The 21157-nt window shown below is 35.8% G+C and overlaps 1 protein-coding gene across 1 annotated transcript in view; it reads left to right on the plus strand.

Annotated features, from left to right (window-relative positions):
- NEK10 (NIMA related kinase 10) overlaps window positions 1–21157 on the plus strand; it is a 92548-nt gene that overhangs the window by 42226 nt on the left and 29165 nt on the right. Inside the window, 3 exon segments of the mRNA XM_051788979.1 lie at window positions 8021–8150; window positions 8742–8812; window positions 12331–12544. Of these exon segments, the coding sequence (XP_051644939.1) occupies window positions 8021–8150; window positions 8742–8812; window positions 12331–12544 (415 nt within the window).

Genomic DNA, 21157 nt, shown 5'->3' on the forward strand with positions numbered 1-21157 from the left:
TCAAGGGAAGCTAGTTGATGTAATCTTTTTGGATTTCAGTAAAGCTTTCGATACTGTCTCTCACAGGATCCTTCTGGGCAAAATGTCCAGGACAGCTGGATAACCACATTATGTGGTGGGTGAGCAGTTGGCTCACGGGTCGAGCACAGAGGGTAATAGTGAATGGGGTAACATCAGACTGGTGACCTGTCCCTAGTGGGGTTCCACAGGGCTCCATCTTGGGCCCTGTGCTCTTCAACATCTTCATAAATGACTTGGATGCAGGACTGGAAAGGATACTAAGCAAGTTTGCAGATGACACAAAACTGAGAGGAGCTGTTGACTCCCTCAAAGGCAGGGAGGCCCTGCAGAGAGACCTTGACAAATTAGAGGACTGGGCAATCACCAACCATATGAAGTTCAACAAGGGAAAGTGCCGGATTCTGCACATGGGATGGGGCAACCTGGGTGTTTGTACAGACTGGGGAATGAGGTGCTGGAAAGCAGTGCCAAGGAAAGGGACCTGGGGGTCCTGGTCAATGGCAAGTTGACTATGAGTCAGCAGTGCCCTGACAGCCAGGAGGGCCAACCATGTCCTGGGGGGCATCAGGCAAAGCATCGCCAGCCAGTTGAGGGAGGGGATTGTCCTGCTCTGCAGGTGCAGCCTCACCTTGAATATTGTGTGCAGTTTTGGACACCACAATATAAGAAAGATACTAAGCTATTAGAGAATGTGCAAAGGAGGACAGTGAAGATGGTGAAGGGCCTTGAGGGGAAGCCGTATGAAGAGCAACTGAGGTCACTTGATCTGTTCAGCCTGGAGAAGAGGAGACTGAGGGGAGACCTCATTGCAGTCTACAACTTCCTCGTGGGTGAAAGAGGAGGGGTAGACACTGATCTCTTTTCTGTGGTTACCAGTGACAGAACCCGAAAGAATGGCCTGAAGTTGTGTCAAGAGAGGTTTAGGTTGGATATTAGGAAAAGGTTCTTCCCCCAGAGGGTGGTTGGGCACTGGAACAGGCTCCCCAGGAAAATGATCACAGCCCCAAGCCTGACAGAGTTCAAGAAGCATTTGGATGATACTCTTGGGCACGTGGCATGACTATTGGGAATGGTCCTGTGCAGGGCCAGGATTTGGACTTGATGACCCTTGTAGGTCCCTTCCAACTCAGCTTATTCTGTGATTCTGTTTTTCTGTGATATATAGGTATGCGCATATATATTGAGACATACATAAACATGCAGACACACACACACAGTTATGAGAAATCAATGAATGTTCATACTTGTAGAGATTTTAATTCAGTTTAGATAGCATTAAACAGACACTGTCATACTTTTTTTGTTTGTTTGTTTGTTTAATTCATTGTTCAACAATGTCAAATTAAGCATGGATTGTTTTATCCAGTTAGCAACACTGTTTCTGGTATAACTACATTCAAAGGAAGTTGTCATATTGATGTCTTCCGTGCTTTCAAGTACATATGACATTTTACATTACAAGAATTCTTGGCAATTACTTTTGATACTTACGCCAGAGACTTTGAAATTGCCTGGTGGTGTCCCAGCAAGTACGGCCATATCTAGGAATTTTTGGAAGATGTTGTTTTCCATGTATTCAATCATGAGAACATTTAGATATGGATTTCTTGGGAAACTTTGATGTCTCAATGAACATCCATGAAATACATCCTTCAGCTTTAAAGATACTTTTTAAGAAGACACTTGTGCAATGAAGTGCATTGCTCTATGAAATTCAGAAAGCGCTGAAGTTAGCACTTGTTTTCTCTAGCACTAAAAGTTCATAGGTGTAAAAGCAGTGGAAGTATAATGGTCTGCACATGATAAAAAAGTGAGGAGTTCAAAGATGGAGAACATGTAGTAGTTGAATGTAACTTGCTTGTCTTCTACTTCTGAGTATGAAAACAGAAGTCCTCACAATGAGATTCTTCTGCTCTTTTCAGCAGGTTTTTATATAGCCTTTATTCTCAGAAAGAAGAACTAGTAAGAAATATGCAGAAGTTTTTTATACATTTTCTGTGATATAAACTGTGTCAATGAAATGATTAAAGGGAAAAAATCCAATTGTGAAAAAAAAAACCAAACTGCAACAGCTGTACTCCTGTGCAAACACAAGCATTTGCGTAAACGTAATTATAAACTAGATTAGAGAACTGAGCTGGCTAAAAAATAGTTTGGGTCTTTGGTCTGATGTATAATACAGCTGTAGAGGTACTTGTGCTGGAACAGGAGAGCAGACAGTGGTGGAAAAGAGTGAGTGGGAACAGCAGGAGCAAGACACCATGGGAGGGTTAATATTATGTTAATATTTTTCAAATATACAGCCTAAACAACTTACCACATGTGGGGCTGTCCTGGTCTTCACAGTTTCATGTGCACTTTAAGTTTTTGATGGGGAAAAAAGTAGGTATGAGTGACTCTTTGCACTTAAGAATTTGTAAGAGGATCTGGTGCTCTAAACATGCTTCTGCCTTGGATATTTAATGACTTAGGTATGAAGAAGTTTTTTGTTTAACAAAGCAATAGGAGTAAAGAACAATGGAATGAACTTTTTAAAAAATGTCATTTGATTTATATTAATACGTGATCTGGGTGAACTAGAAGTGAGTTGATGGCAGTTTTTCATGTGTTCTGGAACAATGTCTTATTATACTGCAAGGTCATAAATTATTTTTCAAAGTTAATATATTTGACATCTCTAAGCAATAGTATATAAAGTTAGCACACATCAAAACTTGAAGGTTTGTAGATGCAAAGAAATACAAATCAGTTGTCGAAGGTTAACTGCATGTCCATATCTTTATTTCCAAAAGTGTGAGATGAAAAACCCAGAAAGTAAATTATAAAACTTCAGACAGAGAGGTACTGAATTTGTGCTGAAAGAAAGCAGTGAGTTAGTGAGTTCCATAAATTGTTGATCAACAGGCAGTGTAGCTGAGATTTACAGTGGTTTATTGCTAGGATCTTGGTTTTGAACATTTTTCAGTGATTATTGATGTTTTAGATTGAGACACTTTACACAAATTTATTACTAGTTGCAGTGAAGAGTGTTCTTCCACATCAAACTAGTGTTTAGGTTTTTTTGAAAAACATTAAGAAAAACATAAGGCAGGCATTATATAGTCAGCTGTATCCTACAACTGTTAGTGGCCTGTCACTGAATGTGGATTAGTTTTGCCTCTCTATAGACTAAATTATATGAATATAGAGGAACTTTCTGGGCAGAGACAGGCAATGCTTGGACTAGAAAATAAAAATATTGAGATTACACTGATGAGAGAGCTTACACTGATGTGAGAGCTTACACATGAAAGTGGCCTCTCTTAGCTGACTTCACCCTTCTCAAAATTACATTCCCCACCTGATGGCAAGAGGATTTATGACACTGTAAAATTGCCATCTGAAGGTAGTAAATTTCTTCCTGTACATTTTAAAAAATGATGGAAATGATGAATTTTTCTCTAAATGTCAGTAGAAGTTTAGAATGCTTGAAAAGATGTCTTTTGTGAAGAAAATTTTATATATATATATATATATATATAAAAATATGTAACGTAATTTGTAATGAGGAAAAAATGGTAGCAAGTTAGAAGGCAACATACTAAATTATTATAGACTTACTTGGCCTTACATTCAAAATAGAAAAGTGTGAAAGTAAAATTTTTGACTAGCAATTGAAATTCCTTTTCCTACTTCATCACTCAAGGGATAGACAGAATATTCCCAAAAGGCTTGTGTTGAATTCTTCATGTAGGTGAGAAATGCAAATAGCTAACAGCAGTGTTCTCAGGAGCTCTTTATTCAAATTGTCAGTTTTGTGGCTCTTGTTTCTTCTTCCATTGTTTTTACTGGTAATTATTGAAGCTATAATATTGAACGTGTATCTGTAGCTTACAGCAAACTAGCCAGAGAAAAACTGTGACAAGGAGCAACTGGGTTTCTATTTTTTTTTCTCTTTTGGGATGATGCTGATGGTGAGCAGCTATTTTTTTTTCCTTGTAGTTTTTTCCCCTTCTTTCTGTGACTCAGAGAACTGATTATAGAGTAAATGTAGTTTTTTTCACACTGGTTTCATAACTGTCTAGTTGAAACCATGTCTTATTTGAAAATAGTCCTCATACTTTATAGAATGCCATATACCAGCATGTTCTTACACCTGTTGGAAGCACCAGTGAACACTGTACTAAGATAACTCACAAGTGGCTTATTGAAGTTCTGTGCAGAGTGGGAAATCTTCACTGGTTTTGCCCCATATAAAGTCAGCCTGATAGTATTGACAACATTTTTTATAAGTTTTAGAAACTCTAGGAAATTAATGCTTCATTCCCCCATCTCCTCTTTTCTTCCCTCTCCAAATTCAGGATTTCTTTCTTCATTTTGAAACTTCTGTCTACTAATAACTGATGTGAATGTGAGCTAATTGAGTGAGGATAGTCCTCTATCATATAGCTGTGTGTTAGTGCAAATATAGCAGATTCAGTTTTAATTTAAAAGTATTCTTAAAGAAAAACCATGACAAAATAACATCAGTAAGCAAACTTATAAATGAAAACTTGATTGCAAAAATATCTCCAAGGCCATGTAGAGATGATTTAGTTAAATGTGTTTGATATCTTACAAGTAACACAAATACTGAAAACATTTGGTTATTATAATTTTTTTAAAATCCTAATTAAAAATGTAGGGTAGTACGGAAAGCTATCTTCTGTATTTAAAGTAGCTGCTTAAAATTTTGTAGAAGTAGTTCAAAAGAAAAAAAAAGTAACTCTTTGGATTAAGCAATGACTCATTTTAAGGCTTTTGGCATAGAAGACTTTGTTATTAAGAATAAAAACAATGCTTGTATATTGAACAAGAGTGAACTTTCTGAGAAACAATTATAAAATTGTGTGTTAGATGCTGAGAATTAGGACACTTATTCTGTAGATATAATTTTGTGTCTTTCATTTAGAAGAATTTTTGCTGCAGACATTTTTTTAGTAAAGGACCCCCTTATAGTTAACATAATGTTCCTGGAGTAAGCTTTTTCAGCTTGAATATGTAATTTGGAAATGACCAGTTATTTGTAAACTTAGATGAAAACTGCAGTGATTATCTTGAATATGTTAGCTGCAAGAATTAAATTACTAATTAGATAAGTATCTGTCACCACTTTTAATAACTGTGGATATCAGAGAGCATGGCATCAGAACTGCTGCTTTGTGGCAGTAAAAGCAGCCCTTGAAGCAATGGAAATGTCATTCTTTATCAGCTAGAGTTCCCCCCTTTTCTGTGTTCTGTTTTGACACTGAATGCATTTGAAACTGATGCAGACATCTGTTTGCTAAAAATTTAATTAGTACTGCTGTCCTTTTTCAGCCAATTGAGATCTCTAAATCTAAGAATTAAAGAAGAATCCTGCCTTTACAAATAAACCGAGAAAAGGTCATACCACCACTATGCCCTTAAATTTTCAGTGTTTGTGAGTAAGACTGGTTCTACTCATTCTTTCTGGTCTTGACCAGACAGTGACAGTTTATACACAGTTGTCAACTGAATCAGGCAAACCATATGTACTCCCACCACCCTCCTGTTTGTGGGTGTCAGTGTATAGGAACAGAAGTGGGTACTTTCTCTGCTTGGCATCCCTCAACAGCGTGGATCCAAAAGATGCAACTGGCTGCAGAACTGTTTTGCTAGTCAACAAGTACTGTACCCCACCCACATTTATAACTAGCAGATGGTGAGGCAAGCCTGGAGAGCATGGTGAGGGATTTCACTACATCTCTTAAAAGTAAATAAATAATATTTGAAAATCCTATTTAAAAAATCTAAATTACAGTATGAATTAGCCATAGAAGTATAGCATCATATAAGTATGGGATTTTATATTTACTCTAAAACTTTCATGGTCACCTTAAAAAATATTACTTAGCTAATTTAAAGTATTTCTTAAGCATGAGACAGTATTTTTTATGGTGTTGGTCATCCTAATGCTCTAAATATCAGAGACTTCTGACTAAGACATTTGTTCTGGAAGAAAAGATCAAATAGTACTCTGCTGCAAGTCCTCCTTTTGATTAAAAAAAAAGGGAAAAGAAAAAGGCGTTAGATGTGCATTTAGAACACGAAATCTTTCAGCATGAATAAACAGAACAAATTACTTCATTAACTTCCAGCTATTGTGCATCTGTGTGAAACCATGCTAAAACTACAACTTTGTCAGCACTATATTCTTTCTGTGATTTCCAAATCATAGCATTATTTTTTTCAAGTCTGTTTGCTCTGGACATCAAGCAAGGTTCTTCTCTGCTGTTCACAAACACAAGATTCTGCAGGCCAGCTAATGGGTGCTTCTGTTTCTCTCATGATTGTATTCAACTTACTCTTCCTGTGAGTGCTATGCATTGTGCAGCATTTTGCATAGCTACATAGATTTGGCTTGAATAATCTCAATTTGGTATTTTAATATAATTTAGTCCTTTAAAAATAGTAATTTTTAACTTGATCTCTATGCATGAAAATTATCACTAGAATGAAAGACTGGAATTCAAGTCAGATTTATTTTTCTGGATAGGAGCATGCTTAGAACTTTACAAAGACAGGGACTTTGCCTTACTGAGCTCACCATCTATCTAAGTTGCTATACTGATGTTTACTCTAATAGACACTTCTAATACATAAAAATGAAATTTCCACAAAGTCGTGAGTTACTGTCACAGACCATCACAGACAGTGTGATTGCAGAAATGCTATTTTGTTCTAACACCATATTCAATATCCCGTATTCCACTCTATTGTTATGTAACAGCAGCAGAAGATTCAAGAAAAATTGCTAATTAGGTTTCCCTCAGGAATCTGTATCTCACTTGATCAATTTTATCAGAAGTGTGTGACCTGTTAGTTTCTCTCACCTTCCTGCACTGTGACCTCTGTTCTGCCTTTCTATTCTGTTAAATGAATTTAATTTGTCTTATCATAATTTATCTTGGGACTTCATCCCATTTATTTTAAAAATCCGTTTTCTGCATTTTATACATATCAGCAGGACATCTTCTAGCATCATTAATTGAATTTACACAGTACCTCTCAGGTCCAAAATAAGGCATTTTACCAAAGATATCAGTAGTATAATTATGAAGTTGATATAGTGGTTCCAAATTCTAAGCTGAAGGGGGTAATGTAAAGAAGTAGGTTTTCAAGTTGATTTTCAGATGAAAGAAGTCAAGTAGTTTTTGTATCTCTGAATGATTACAGAGAGAAAAAAATAAGTGCAAAAAACCCTCAAACCACATCCTGTGATATGACTCTTACTTACTGCTAAGACTTGACCTCCAACATCAGAATATACCTACTAATATAAATTATTATCATCCAGGTTCATGAAAAGTACTGAAGAAATTAGAAAAGGGAAGTGGAGTCTGAAATTGCTGCCTTCTTCCATTTGCTTTAAATGGATCTTTACAATATTTTTTTGTATTGTCATCTGTCTGGCTGCTGAGTGTCCACGCTGCATCCTCACACAAATGCATTACAGTAGTTTTAAGAGGATGAAAATGATACAATGAGTAAAGTTTATTGACTTACATTAATAGCAAACCTGTATCCATTAGCATTCTAAATATGGGAGTTGAATTTAAATCTTTCTGATATCTGAATTACAAGACGATGTGATATGCTTATCTATTCTCTAGTCCATTTTATTGAAATGCCATCACTGTAAACTAGTTCTAAATCCTGTAGTTCACTTGTATCCATTAAGTCCAAAGACATAAAATGAGTGGAAAGGACAAGTGAACAACATAAAACCCACTAGTGTTATGAGAAGAACTTCAGTAGAGGTCGAAAAGCTATTAATTGTGCTTCCTCTTAAAGAATTTGGCTGATAAAGGAAATAAATGCAGCCTTTTGAATGTAATTGTGTGTGCTCTGAAATTATGTTGTAGTGACTAACTAAATATTGGGTGGGGTTTTTTAGAAAATAAGCCTACTTCCAGGTGAATTCATTCAATGCTTGTGACTTGCATTGCTTTCTACTTAGTCCTGAAGTTGAAAAGAGTGAGCTGTATGGAGAGAAGGCTGATGTCTGGGCTGCAGGATGCATCCTTTATCAGATGGCAACTCTGAACCCACCATTTTACAGCACCAATATGCTCTCCTTGGCTACTAAGGTATTCAGATTTGCGAGATCAATGTACCAGTTATTTCTGCATGTGCTTGCCTGATCCGTGGGAATTTGTTTAAGGTTATAGATGTACAAACTGCTCTCAGTTCTAATGTGTGAATGAGCACAAGTGTTTATCATTGTGTGAGTTGGTATCTTGCCATTCTAATTGCAAAAATTGCTTGTAAATATTAATCTCTTATTACCTCTCAGACTAGCATATTTTACTCATTGCATTTAGTGATAGGAGCTTCAGATATATAAAATTGCTTGATGTAATAATATTGGATTTTCTACAGCGTTGTGTATCTACATCTTCGGAAGATTTCATAAATTAAAATAAATAATTGGGGGTTTGTGTTTATTGTTTCCTTGATTTTGATATTTTAGCACTTTAGTCTGCAGTGATTATATACATTAATGTGGATACCCAATTGGAAGTGATATTCTGCATTAGAAGATGTGTTCTAAGTTGTTTTGCAAGTTAGAGCTGATGATGTGATGCCCATCAATAAAGAAACAATATTTATCATATGGGATCTTGAAATAAATAATGGAGTGTTTTTCTTCAACAAACTGTAGATTATTTATTTTTCAGATAGTAGGGGCTATGGATGAACCTGTGCCAGAAGGACACTACTCTGAAAAAGTGTCATTTACCATTAAGAGGTAATTACTCATCTCATTTTATTTCGACATCCTTCTGAAAAGATGTTTTTGTTTTCTGTGCTTCCAGCAGAGATAATGTGACAGTTTGCAGACTTAAGCAACTGCCAGTATTTGTCTCTGAAAAGGTAATATCTTTAGATTTAAGGAAAAACAGAGGTATCTCCTTACCTCAATAGTAACATCTACAATACAGCTGCACACATGCAACAGGAAAACATACCGGTATAGTCAACACATTCATTTAACCAGTATACTCTTTAAATTTTTAAATTTAACAATATCAGCACTGTAGTTAATTCCCTACACATCAATTTTTTTCCCCCATGAAAATACAGCATTTTGAGTAATATTCAAATACAGATTATGGTCAAGGAAGTAACCCTGTTACAGTATTATTTATAGATCACTGTGTGATCACATTCATAGTTTTTCTGTTTATTTGACTGACGGAAATATGTTTTCCACTGCCTTATAATCCTGTTAGCATGATAGCAGAGATAACAAAGCAGAGAGAATGCAGTAATGGAGGAAAAAATGAGACTGTATTTGTTCTACTCACTCATCACATATTTCTCTTAGCTATGTTTACATCTTTCCGGTGATAATGTCATGTGTAAAGCAAAGCACAGAGTGAAGTGGAGATCTAGCTCCCTTGATTTTTCCATTGTAGAAAAAGCCCCACTTAGCACAAAAATGCTTATACTTTCTCAGATATGCAATTCCATCTCTAAAAAAGCACTGTACTGTATAAAGACTAAGGGTTTTATACTATGTTTTATTGTACAAAAAGGTTTCTATTATTTAAAGACCCTGAGAATGAAGGACAACAATGGCAAGTATAGGTGCTAATAGTGCTAAAATTTACGTTTAGGAGATTTGGAAATTAATTTTAATGAAAATATTAAAATTTTTACATTACCTAATGATTTCTCTACATATTGTAATAGCATGAGAAGCGTAAAGTGTTGATTGTTTTTATTTGTTTTATTTTTAATATTATCTCTTACTATGGGTTAATTCTTAAATTAAGGCTTTGTTTAGGTTGTGAGATATTTAGAAAGAATAAGGAACATTAAAGAAAAGCAGTAATAATGAGATTTTAGTTATAATATATGTGAGGAAAAATTAACAGAAAAGGAACTATTTTTGAATGACTGAAACACAATACATATTCAAAGATGAATGTCATAAATAGAAAAATAATTTCTTGATCATGATTAGAAAAAACATTGAAAGCTTAATGTTGTAACTGTAAATTTGCATTTAGCGTTATTCTTCTTCTTCGGTATTGTTATTAAAATACAGTTTTATTGGATTAAACTACAAAAGAAAGTTCTGGAATCATAATCACCGAAGTTTTTCAGAGCTGAACATCAATCTAGTTGGTGTTTAGTCATAAATCATTTCTAGATGCATGGGAAATGGAAATAGAACTCATGAGAAATGTTTTATAGCTCACATTGTTCTGGGAAATTTTGACCAATTTCAGTGGACTAAAAAGAAAAAATTAAAAAATCCCAAACAAGAATATTTCTTAAGGGTGAAAAACTTGCACCTCTTCAAAAGAAATATAAAATTTCAAGTAAAACAGATTTTAAAAGTTATGGAAATTATTTAAATTAATGTATTTGAGAGTATTTAAACAAAAAAGATTAAAATCAAGGAGTTCAAGTATTGTAAAATATTTTCAGAACTGCTACTTCACATGGCAGTTGTGTTTTACTTAGAACTGTTTTAGGAATAATAAACCATTCTGTGACTTTCTTTAAAGAAGAGTGTTGGGTTATGTGTGTTAGCAGGTCAATAGTACTCTGTAGGGAAATTGTAGTAAATTATCAGGTTCACTGGAGTTAAGATTTAAGAGTTTTGTAGTGCATGCAGAACTGTCCCTATCAGCTTTTCTGTCCTACATTGCATACAAAATATTCTGGGGATTTAAAAATAGATCTAATAGTATATTATTTCAGTCACTAAACAGCTACCTAGGGTGCCTGAAACAAGAACCATAGAACTGTAAAGTAATTTAGATTGGAAGGGGCCCCTGGAAGTCGTCTAGTCCTGAAGTCCTTTGTTGTAACAATACGATCTCTCTCACTTCTCTTGGGATTTTGAACTCCACAGTCTGATGGCTGCTGTAGCCAAGGCTGTCCTTAATCTTCACATCCTTGTCTGGTTCATCCTTGTCTGGTTCTTCCTTGTCTGTAAGCAGCAGATCTGGCAGAGTGCCTTTGCTAGTTAGCTTCTGAATCAGCTTCACCAAGAAATTGTCATCAGCAGATTCCAGAAGTCTCCTGATTGCTGCAGTCAACCATTCCATCAGCAGATATTAGGGTGGTTAATAGGCCCCAATGAGTATGAGTGTCTACCATCACAAAGCTTCCTCCATCTGTCCAACAAAGGCTTCATTGACTTCCTCTTTGGTTTTATGTGGTTTATAGCAGGTGTCTACCACAATGTCACCATGTTGGTCTGTTCCTCTGATCCTCACTCATAAGCTTTTGACTACACACAGTCAGGTTGCACCCACCCTGACCTGAGCCTTTCCCCCTCATTGATAGAATTAAGGAGATCACCATCTCTGTTCAGTGTCCTTCACACTTGATCCCAGTGCACTGTAGTTACTTTCAGTGTGTTCGGAGTTGACCCTGATAGTGTTATTTGTGCCCATATGAATGAACAGCAAGAAGTAATAGCCCAAGGGTCAGGATGAATCAGTAGTATCTCCACAATGTCCTGAGTCCAAGCAACAGACATCACAGGCACCAAATCAGATCAAGTAGATGGATGCCTCTGTTCCTCAGCCTCAAATGACTGTCAGCTACTGCATCTTATTTGTGATGTGAACTCTTGATTCAGACTCACCTGGCTCTGATGTGTCCTCCATTAGGTCTTATTCTTCCTCACCTTTTGCTAGGTCACTATACCTATTCTGTAATTATATATCTGTAGTTAGAGGAAAAACCTTCCTTCTCTTGGCAGAAGTCACAAGTCCCCAATCTAGCTCCTCTTGGGAGCCTCTATCCACTGATTCTTTGAGCGTAAGCTCTAGATTTTCCTGCTTCTTTGCATTGTTTTGAGAGCGTTGTTTGTCTCTGCAAAGTCTCTGTGAAAATCGTGACATTCTCCTGTAAATCCTTCTGACAACACACTCCTCTCCTTCACAGATGCTTTGTTCAGTGGTGCAGCTCCTTGACTAGAGCACAGTCGCCACAAGGGAGGCAATGTCTCTCCCAGTCCCACGAATAGGCCCTGGGCACTCCCCAGTGTGTCTGGGGGTGCACAGCTGCAGCCCCTAGTTGCACTTTTGTCTGGATTGGTGCCAAGGATAATTGTTCCAGCTGATACCAGGGGCTGTGCTGTGGTATTTCAACGAGGCTGCACAGCATCAAACTGTCCCATGCAGAATGAACAGAGTGCTGGCCTGCAGGACTCCATAAATACCAGTGGAGAAATACAGTGGTGAAAAATGTTTGGTTTTTTTTTTAGAAATAAGTAAATAGAGAATATTATTTCTGTAGCTGCTTGACTCCTGATGCAGAGGCACGTCCAGACATAGTGGAGGTCAGCTCACTGCTGTCTGATGTTATGATGAAATACCTGGATGTTCTATCCACCTCTCATCTCATGTTGGAGAAGAAACTGGATCAGGAGAGGAGACAAACCCAGCAGTTCTTCATGGAGGCTAATCGAAATGCAGTAACCTATCACCATCAGCTTTCCATTTTATCACAAGTAAGTACATGTATTAGACTTTATTTTTTCTTATCATTGTTTGCCATATCTGAGAAAATAACAAAGCAGAAAATAAATCAAAATGAATCCTCTTGTAACATTTTTCTGTGCGGGCTCTTTAATTTATTTTTAACAAGGTATTCATTAATATTTTTTTTTGCACATGCTTATGCAGGAAAAGTGACAGTATCTCAAAAACCAGTATCATTCCATGTTGGAAAATGGCATTGTTATGGAGGTTCTTGCAGTTTTGATAATATCTGATAACATTTAATTATTATTGCAGCCTTGAGAATGATTTGTGAATAGGAGAATATACACCTGGTTAGGGTGGAACGAATTGATAATCTTGTGTATGATTCATAAACAATGACACCTAGAAAATGGAACTTACACAAATATAATTTTTAAATACAGATTGCTAAATACAAACCCTTGATGCTGATAAGGTATTTGCTCATGTTTTCTAACTGCCTGATACAGTTCTGCAGAAATACTTCTTGCAGTTCTTCCATTTGCTTCAGGCTGTGTTTTAAGCACCCTTCATGAAGGACATCAGTATTTTACATAATGAACCAAACTTGTATATGATCTCAGAGAATTTATTTAGAAAATACAAGGATAATGTTTCTGTGTAGCAAAAGCGCACTGTGAAAATTATTGTTATGGTAATTGCAAAGCAAAGTTATAATTTACACAACCACTCTTGTCTGTTCAGAAGTTGAATCTATTAGATTCCTTTTGTCAGAGTTCAGTAGTTTGCACTGAAGAAATTCTGTGTAGGAAAAAGGTTTTCAGGAACACAATTTGGTCCCAAACTTTGGTCTTTATGTTCCTGGCTAAATGTAACACTTGTAGAAATTGTTAATATTTTTTTTCAATAGTTTTTTGACCTATCAGTCTAAGATCATTATTTTTATTATACCCTTTTTTTTCAAGGAGAAGAATGCCAAAAACTTCCAGAAGACTTTTAACAAACCACTATTTTTTGAAATGTAAGAGGTATTGGGATGCAAGAAAGATACAGAATAGAATTTTTAACTTAAAACAGTACAAGCAATTTTTTTCCATTTTTTAAAAAATGTTCTTACCCTACGCATTTGGAAGTTTGTTGTATTTCATTATTTTTTCATATCTTGATATAATCATTCTCTTGCATAACTGTGATGAAATTTGCAAAAAAATGTGCTATAAATGGAAAGATGCTATACTTGGGATTTACATGCAGTTATCTTGTCTTTAAAGAAGAGTCCCCTATCCAGACATTTGTAAGATATGATAGAACTGATAGTTTTTCATAGAAGGTTAGAGTACTTCTGTTTTGTATAAATACTTTGAAAATACACCTATCTACAAAAAGAAAAGAAAAATGGCTCTGTATTTTGGGTGATAATGGCTAATCTTCTTGAGGAAGAAATACTGTAGTTCTAGTTCCACTCCAGTAGATATTTTATATATTAAGGGAACATAAGATTCTGACAAAGATCCAGAACACTGAAGAACCAGAGGGGAATATAGCTTAGCACTGAGAAGTGGGAGACCTAACTGTGTGTCCTTGCTGTAAATAAGATAGAATAAACAGGCTAGGATCTTCCAAATTTCAGGGGAGTGCTGCAGAGCTTAGAAACAGAAGGAGCCATGTTGTTTCTTTCTTCCCGGTACTTTGGAAAATTTTATGAAGTTGGAGAATTTCTAACAAAGAGAATAATTTTTCCTGAAAAGTTTGTCTTTTGAAAAAATAGGCAATATTCTGACTAAAAATGCTAGGAAGAATTTCAAGCAGCTGCTCCTGAAATAAAAACTCTGTGAGGTATAGACAGCCTAATTCATCTTAGTCAAGGCCCCAGCTATTCCACAGCCAAGTAATTTGTCATTTTTCTATGATGTCAGAGAATTCGGTGTTTCTGCCATGTAGTTCACTGTTTTGTTGAAGCCAACTATCTTATACTTTGTTTTCTCTACTGAAATGTACTTATGGCCTCCTTTTTCATCCCGGTTGTGTCATATTGTGAATGTTTCTGAAATAAGGACTGTACTCTCTGTCCTGCTTTATGAAACTAAGCAACAGAGATCTTTTGGAACCAGAGTGGAATTTGTTTTATAAGTATTGTAAGACTAGTTTGTAAGCAGGTAAGTAGGCAATTGAAAGGCATGTCAATAGATGATGTTGAAGTATAGTTATCTTGTGTGATAAGTATAGCATAAAATCCGTGCTTGAAAATAATCCTAGTAAAAAGAATCATTATCATATTCCCACATAAATTTGTATTTTTTGTTGTTTTCCATAGAAATTATTGTTTATGTCAGAACAGAAGCAGATGTATGGGTGACAGGTCTTTAATAAAGTTAGTGTGTTCAGCTCTGAAAGGTTAAGGTTGCTGACATTATACAGGATAGAAAGGACCCAACAAGTAGTAATAATGGCAATAATTTTCTATCACATTGTACCTCTCATTTCAAGGTGATCAATATTACATTTTCATGCTCAGGGTAGGAAGAGGTGGAGAGGAAAAAGGTATTTTGTGTAAGGTCACTGAACAGACTAGTGGCAAACCTGGGTTTTCTGTGTTTCAAGGCAAATATGAGTCTCAAAACAGTAGTTGATCTAACTAACAAATTATCTTTCTAGTGTTGTCCTTTGAAGAAATGAGTGTGTAGCCAAATAGTATTTTGATTTCTTTTTTGAAGTATATAGATTTGAAAAATTTGTTTGGTCTGTTTAGAAAAATGTGAAATAAGTCACTTTTCTTACTTTGGAAATATATGTTTCATTACATGGGCATCATCCACGATTGTTTCATCTAGCATATATCCTGAAGTGTTTTTAACTTTTTTTCCATTGCCATATTTTTAATGTAAAATATAAATATACCTAAAACAATATAGAATGATGAATATTCAGATCTGTCCTGTCTTTTGAATGTGGTAGAGAAAAATGTAAGTTTTATAATTGGAGTGTGTCAGCTAAAAATATGTAACAGAATATGAGCCATTTGTACCTTCTGCTACTCTCAGAGAATATATTAAAAATGGGCAGACATGATAGACTACCTGTCTGATCAGAGCAACTTCCTTTTCTTAGTTTCTGTAGTACTGATTCGTGCATGTGGCACACATATTCTGTCACATTTTTTCTCTATACCAGGTAATACCGTGTTCTTTAATTTTTGTATTAATAATGTCACTAAATATTAATTTCATTTTTAAATTAATCTATGCAAATCCATATATTCAGATCAAGTAACCAGTTAAGCAGAGTAAAGGGGGAAACTAAGATGCTTAGGTAATGGGAAAAGTAAGTCCAATTTTTTTTCTGAGTGTAGTCTGGTCTATGGAGTGGATCCACATTCCAGGTTAGTCAGGGCTAACAGAGTGTCAAAAGTCATTAACAGCGCTTGGTCTGACCTGGTCCATTTAGGTGGCCCTTAGCTGAGTGCTTTGTCCTAATGTTCAAGTGCACAAGAACTCTTATTAGCCAGGCTGCTCTCTGCATTTTTTTTTTTCACACTTGGACGGGTAAGTCTTCCCCTAACCCAGCATGCTGGGGGGTGTGGCATATAGGCCACGGTGAGTCATCTTCCGTTTAGATTGGATTTTTAGCTGCAGGTCAGCACTGGCCCTCCCAGGCTAATCTGTAGGTATCAAGGTGCTGTGCTTCTGGTGGACTAGGATGCTGCTGCTGGAAAACACACTGATTATTCTGTTTGCAGGCAGCCTGGCTGCTGCTTATGCTAAGAAGCCTGCCTACCTCTCTCCTGCAGAATCTGTTCAACTTGTTATTGGTTAGAAATACTGAAAGAAGCAGCATAACTGTTTTCAAACAGGACTATATCTAAATGACTAAATCTGAACTAAAGAGCCTGGCTGATGGGAGTTTCCTGGCTTCTCTTTGTGACATAACCCTCAATAATCTACCTCTAGATGATTATGAGTTGATTGCATTATGTCTTTTCTGGATTGATTTAGAAACATGAATGAGTCTTGAGAAATGCTGGGATTTCTTTCTATGCCCCTTCTATCACAAAGACCACAATGTAAATAAATGTGAAGTGTTTTGTAATAATACCTGTAAATAGAGACCATGCTACTGTTACCAGTCTTCTTCATCCACAGGAATGGATTTATCTTTTTCTTCATCCACAGGGATCTATGACCAAAGGCGGAAGGGTTAGAGATCATGATTTAAGAATCTGTACTTTTGTAACCACCCTGCAGGCTACTGGCAACTCTTGTAATTCACAGCAGCCATCGATTTCCTCACAAGAAAGAGGACAGGATTGCAGCTATCTGAAAGACAAAGAAACACAAAATGATTTAGCTGCTTTTTCACCAAGTCATTTCCCCCCACACCCAAATTCAGTTCTGCTCTGTTGGCAATTGTTGTGCTAATAATCATGTTAGTTTCTAAGCATCACCACACGCATTACAAAGTAGTACTTAATTAGCAATTCAATTTGAATTAATCAAGTTTTTTTGTTAACTCAGAAAAAGACATAAAGATTGGATTAATGTTCATTTTAATTTCCTTTTTCTTTGTGTTTAGAAATAGATTCTGTGCAATTCAGCCTTTTGGTGCATAAAAGATTTTTTTTTTTCTTAAAACAGCCATGTATGTGTGCAGCAACTGCTTTTGTATCAGTTGAAGCAATGACTATGCTTGGTTTTAAAACACTTAGAAGGCAACAGGTTATTAATATTGCAGAAATAGAGTCCTGTATTTATGTTAGATTAGAATATTAAAATATTTTTATTAAAATTTATTCTTAAAATGTATTAAAATTGTATTGAAAAATTGGGTGATAATGACTGTGCACTACTGCATACAATTCCATTTGGAAATGAGTGAGGACTCGGGAATGTCATGAAGACTTAACATTCCACCAATTCTCTTCTTCTTCAACCTTTCACTCCACTGACACCATTCTGTTTTGACATTTATGTAGCAGGTACTAGATTTAAAGTTTAAATGTTAGAAATGTTGGCGTGATAAAAAGAAAATAACCTTTTTAGATTTATACTGTGTATGTTTGGAGAATAGAGTAATGATATAAAAACTGTTTTGCAGGTATATTTTTTTTAAGTGTTGCCGAACGTAGAAAATAGTCATCACAGCCAAATTACTACCTGTGAAAACATATGATCAGACTCTTAAGGACAAACACATAATATGCTTAATTCGGCTTCAATTTGTTAATACATCTAAATACTTTAATAGAATTACCGGATAAAAGGCAGGAAGAGTTGTCAGAGATTATCTTGTCCCTCTCTGAGCTTTAGAGCTACCTGTCACTCCTGGCAGGTATTTGACCAGTCAGTCATAAAAAAGTCATGTGATAGAAACAGTTTAGAAACAGCAGAGATGCACAAACTGTCTTTACAGTCAGGAGTCACATCTGATTGAGTCTTTCTTTCCATTTGAAGATAACATCTAGGAAATGATGAAGATGCCTGAAGCATCCTGGGCATACCCACAGCACATATACACTGTGCTATACACAATATCTAAAGTTTGATGCTTGCAGAAAATTTTGGTCTTACTTTGTATACTTGACAGAGTAGATATGATACGCATGTCTTGTTTCCAGGAGATACTAGATGGACATATGCATGTGCACTTGACATTTTCAGACCCAATCTTAAGTGCCATAAAAGCACTCTGAGAGCACTAAATCCAGAATATCCCCAGAACACTGCATTTGCTGAGCACATTCAGACCAGTTACATTGTGTATGAACGCTTATTTCTCTCTTCAGGATCCCAGATAGATGCAATAGTTGAACACTTGATTACTGAAATTGTCCTCCTGACAGTGGAAATATGTAAAAGTTATGTCTTTTCTCTTTTATGTTGGTTCCCCTCTCTGTGATTTTTTTTTTTAATATGGACTGAATAATAAAAAATGTGGAGAGACAGGAAAAGAAAGATATGAAAACAATCAGAGGTCTACAAAACACGACTTAAAAAGTAAGACTGACATAATTTTAAGGGTAGTGTTCAAAATTGTACCTAATTACTCCAACTGAGAATCTTATTGGTATCAACTAGAAGGAATAAACAATTCTTTGGAATTATTCTTTATACATCCCAGTATGATGTCCCCCTTTCCGTAACAGCATGGTGTTGTTGAGTCATATTCTGTTTCTCATCCATCAAAATCCCCCTATCTTTTCCTGCACAGCTTCTGTCTGACCAGTCTTTCCCCAGTCTGCGCATTTGTACAGTTGTTCCCCATTGCTCACAGAACTTTGGTTTCTCTCTGTTTAAACTTCGTAAGTTCTTTTAGTTTCTCCAGCTTCTCAGAACTTTCTTTGACACCCACTGTCGGTTTCACTGACACAGCTCTGTGTATGATGTATATGCTGCAGTATGATATATGATGTGAATGTATCGCAGTCTAGGCACCTTTAACAGGCACTCTAGCTATCCATTATTCAGATTATCATTGTAATTCAGTGACACCGTTGAGTAGTTTTGGAACAAGGTCAAAAAGGATCCTGAAAAATTGTGCTTGCTACCCATTTTCAGTGTAACAAACACTCGAAGCGCTTACCAAGTTGAGTACAATTTTTATGGTCAATTATACAGCCAACTGATCGTGATTTTGTCTAGGTCACACTTCCCTAGCTTTCTTGTAAGATGTCATGAAAAACATTGTCAAAAGCCTTGCTAAAATTCTTATATATAACATCTACTTCTTGTTCCTAATGCACAAGAGCTGTTACCCTCTTACTGAAAAAAATACATTGTTTTAGCATGTTTTTTTTCCCCCGACAATTTCACGTCAGCTATTATTCATTTTATTGCTGACTTGTAGGTTTTTAGTTTAATAGTGGAAATAGTTCTGGTTTTTTTTCTTGAAATAGAAATTCAATTGATTAGCATAATGCTGTAATTGTAAATGTCTCAAATAAAGAAGATTAATTAAACACTGTTTGCAAATGCCACTAGAGAGCTCTATATTTCTTGAAGATAGAAAAGTTAATTCTTCTGGACAGTAATATGACAAAACAGAACTAAACAAAAGATCGATATCTTTATTCTACTTGGGTTTTTTAGATTTTTTTAGATTTCTACTGGAAGTCAAAAAGAGCAATTTAGGCTTCACTTGTCCAAAAATTAGGTATAACTTGATTTTACAGTAGTAATGGTGACCAAGGAAGAGACAAGTGTACAGGATATAGATGAAGATAGAATTTTTTCTTCATGGCTAGGACACAAATTTCCAGAGATGCTTTTTTTCAGTAATAAAGATAGATGAATGCTGGAAAAAAAATTTAATTGGTTCATTATTTGAACATTTTTTTGAAGAGGGACTTTTTTCCCTTTAGCTTTTGTTTTCAACTGTGTTTCTTTGTACTAGAAGGCAGAGTTTGCTTCAACAAAAGTGGCAATCAATCTGATACATGGGGAAACTGAGACACTAGTTTATTACAGAAATGTGAAAATAAACTGAATCAACTGATGGAACCTCCGTAAAGATTTGTAAAATACTGGAACGCTAGAATCAAGTGTAGGTATGAGCATAGTTCAAATGAATATGTATCAACCTAAACTCAAACTCCTCTTTGAATGTTTGTGATGTTTTGAGTATACCACTGTTTCACAGATTTCTTCAAAAGATAAGTATCTGTCTTTCTACTTGTCTGAAAGAAGTATGTCTGAGGCTTTGAGGCATATGAAAATGATTGCTTCACTGTGTTGGAGAAAAGTTTCTCCATCCTCTTCTCATAAAATTATGTCCATATGTAGATCCTTATGTTCTCCCTCCAATAGTGACCAAAATCATTGAACTTGCATCACAGCCTCCTCTAGTCAGGGTACTTTTGTCCCTCTAAATCATCCAGTTGTCCTACTCAAAAAAAGAAAAAGCAGTATATAATCTCGTTTTTGAAACTTATTAGCTATTTTCTAGGTGGAGCAAAATATACACAGCATTACTCTCAGATTACTAATGAATACTATAGTTTTCTATGTTCAGCCGTTATGTAAATGGGCCAGATTTTATGTATAGACAGGTTATAGCTTTACAGTTTATATGACTGCTTTAAGGCTTTAGAATATGTTTCACTGATCTCTGAGCAGTTTCTATAGCAGGTCTGACAATTATTTTTATCATGAGGTCTGTGGAATTCAATTCACACATTTTGAACAAGTTTCCCATCTTGATGGGCTGCTAGATCTGAAACCAGTTGGTAATAGCTGTCTTTTTGATATTTTTTTTTCTTCAGCTCCACCTGATTTAGAAGTTATTGTTAACAGTTAGTCTTTTGAGTATGAGGTTCAGTCCTGTAAATGTTGAAAGATTTAAGTTTGAAATGTCCATGCAGTTTGACCCTTCTGTGTCTTGACTTTGTTTTCTTTAATGTAAAACAGGTGAGTTGGTTCTTTTCAGTAACTGTGCTCTGACTGCTCAGGGTACACTGTGTGCTCATATTCCAGGACTAGACTGCTCTCTTCAAGTGAACTAGAGAGTCATCATTAGTGGTTGTCATGCTGTGCTACACTCCAGTCACTGCTATTGTGACATCTTGGACATAAGCTCAGTCCAGTACTTAAGTATAAAATGATCTTTTCCCACCTGAATTTAAGGAGAAAGGCTTGACCATCCATCTC

Source organism: Manacus candei, unplaced genomic scaffold (genome assembly GCF_025592945.1).
Source record: "Manacus candei isolate 608988 ecotype Guabito, Panama unplaced genomic scaffold, ASM2559294v1 h1tg000026l, whole genome shotgun sequence".
Taxonomy (NCBI): Eukaryota; Metazoa; Chordata; class Aves; order Passeriformes; family Pipridae; genus Manacus; species Manacus candei.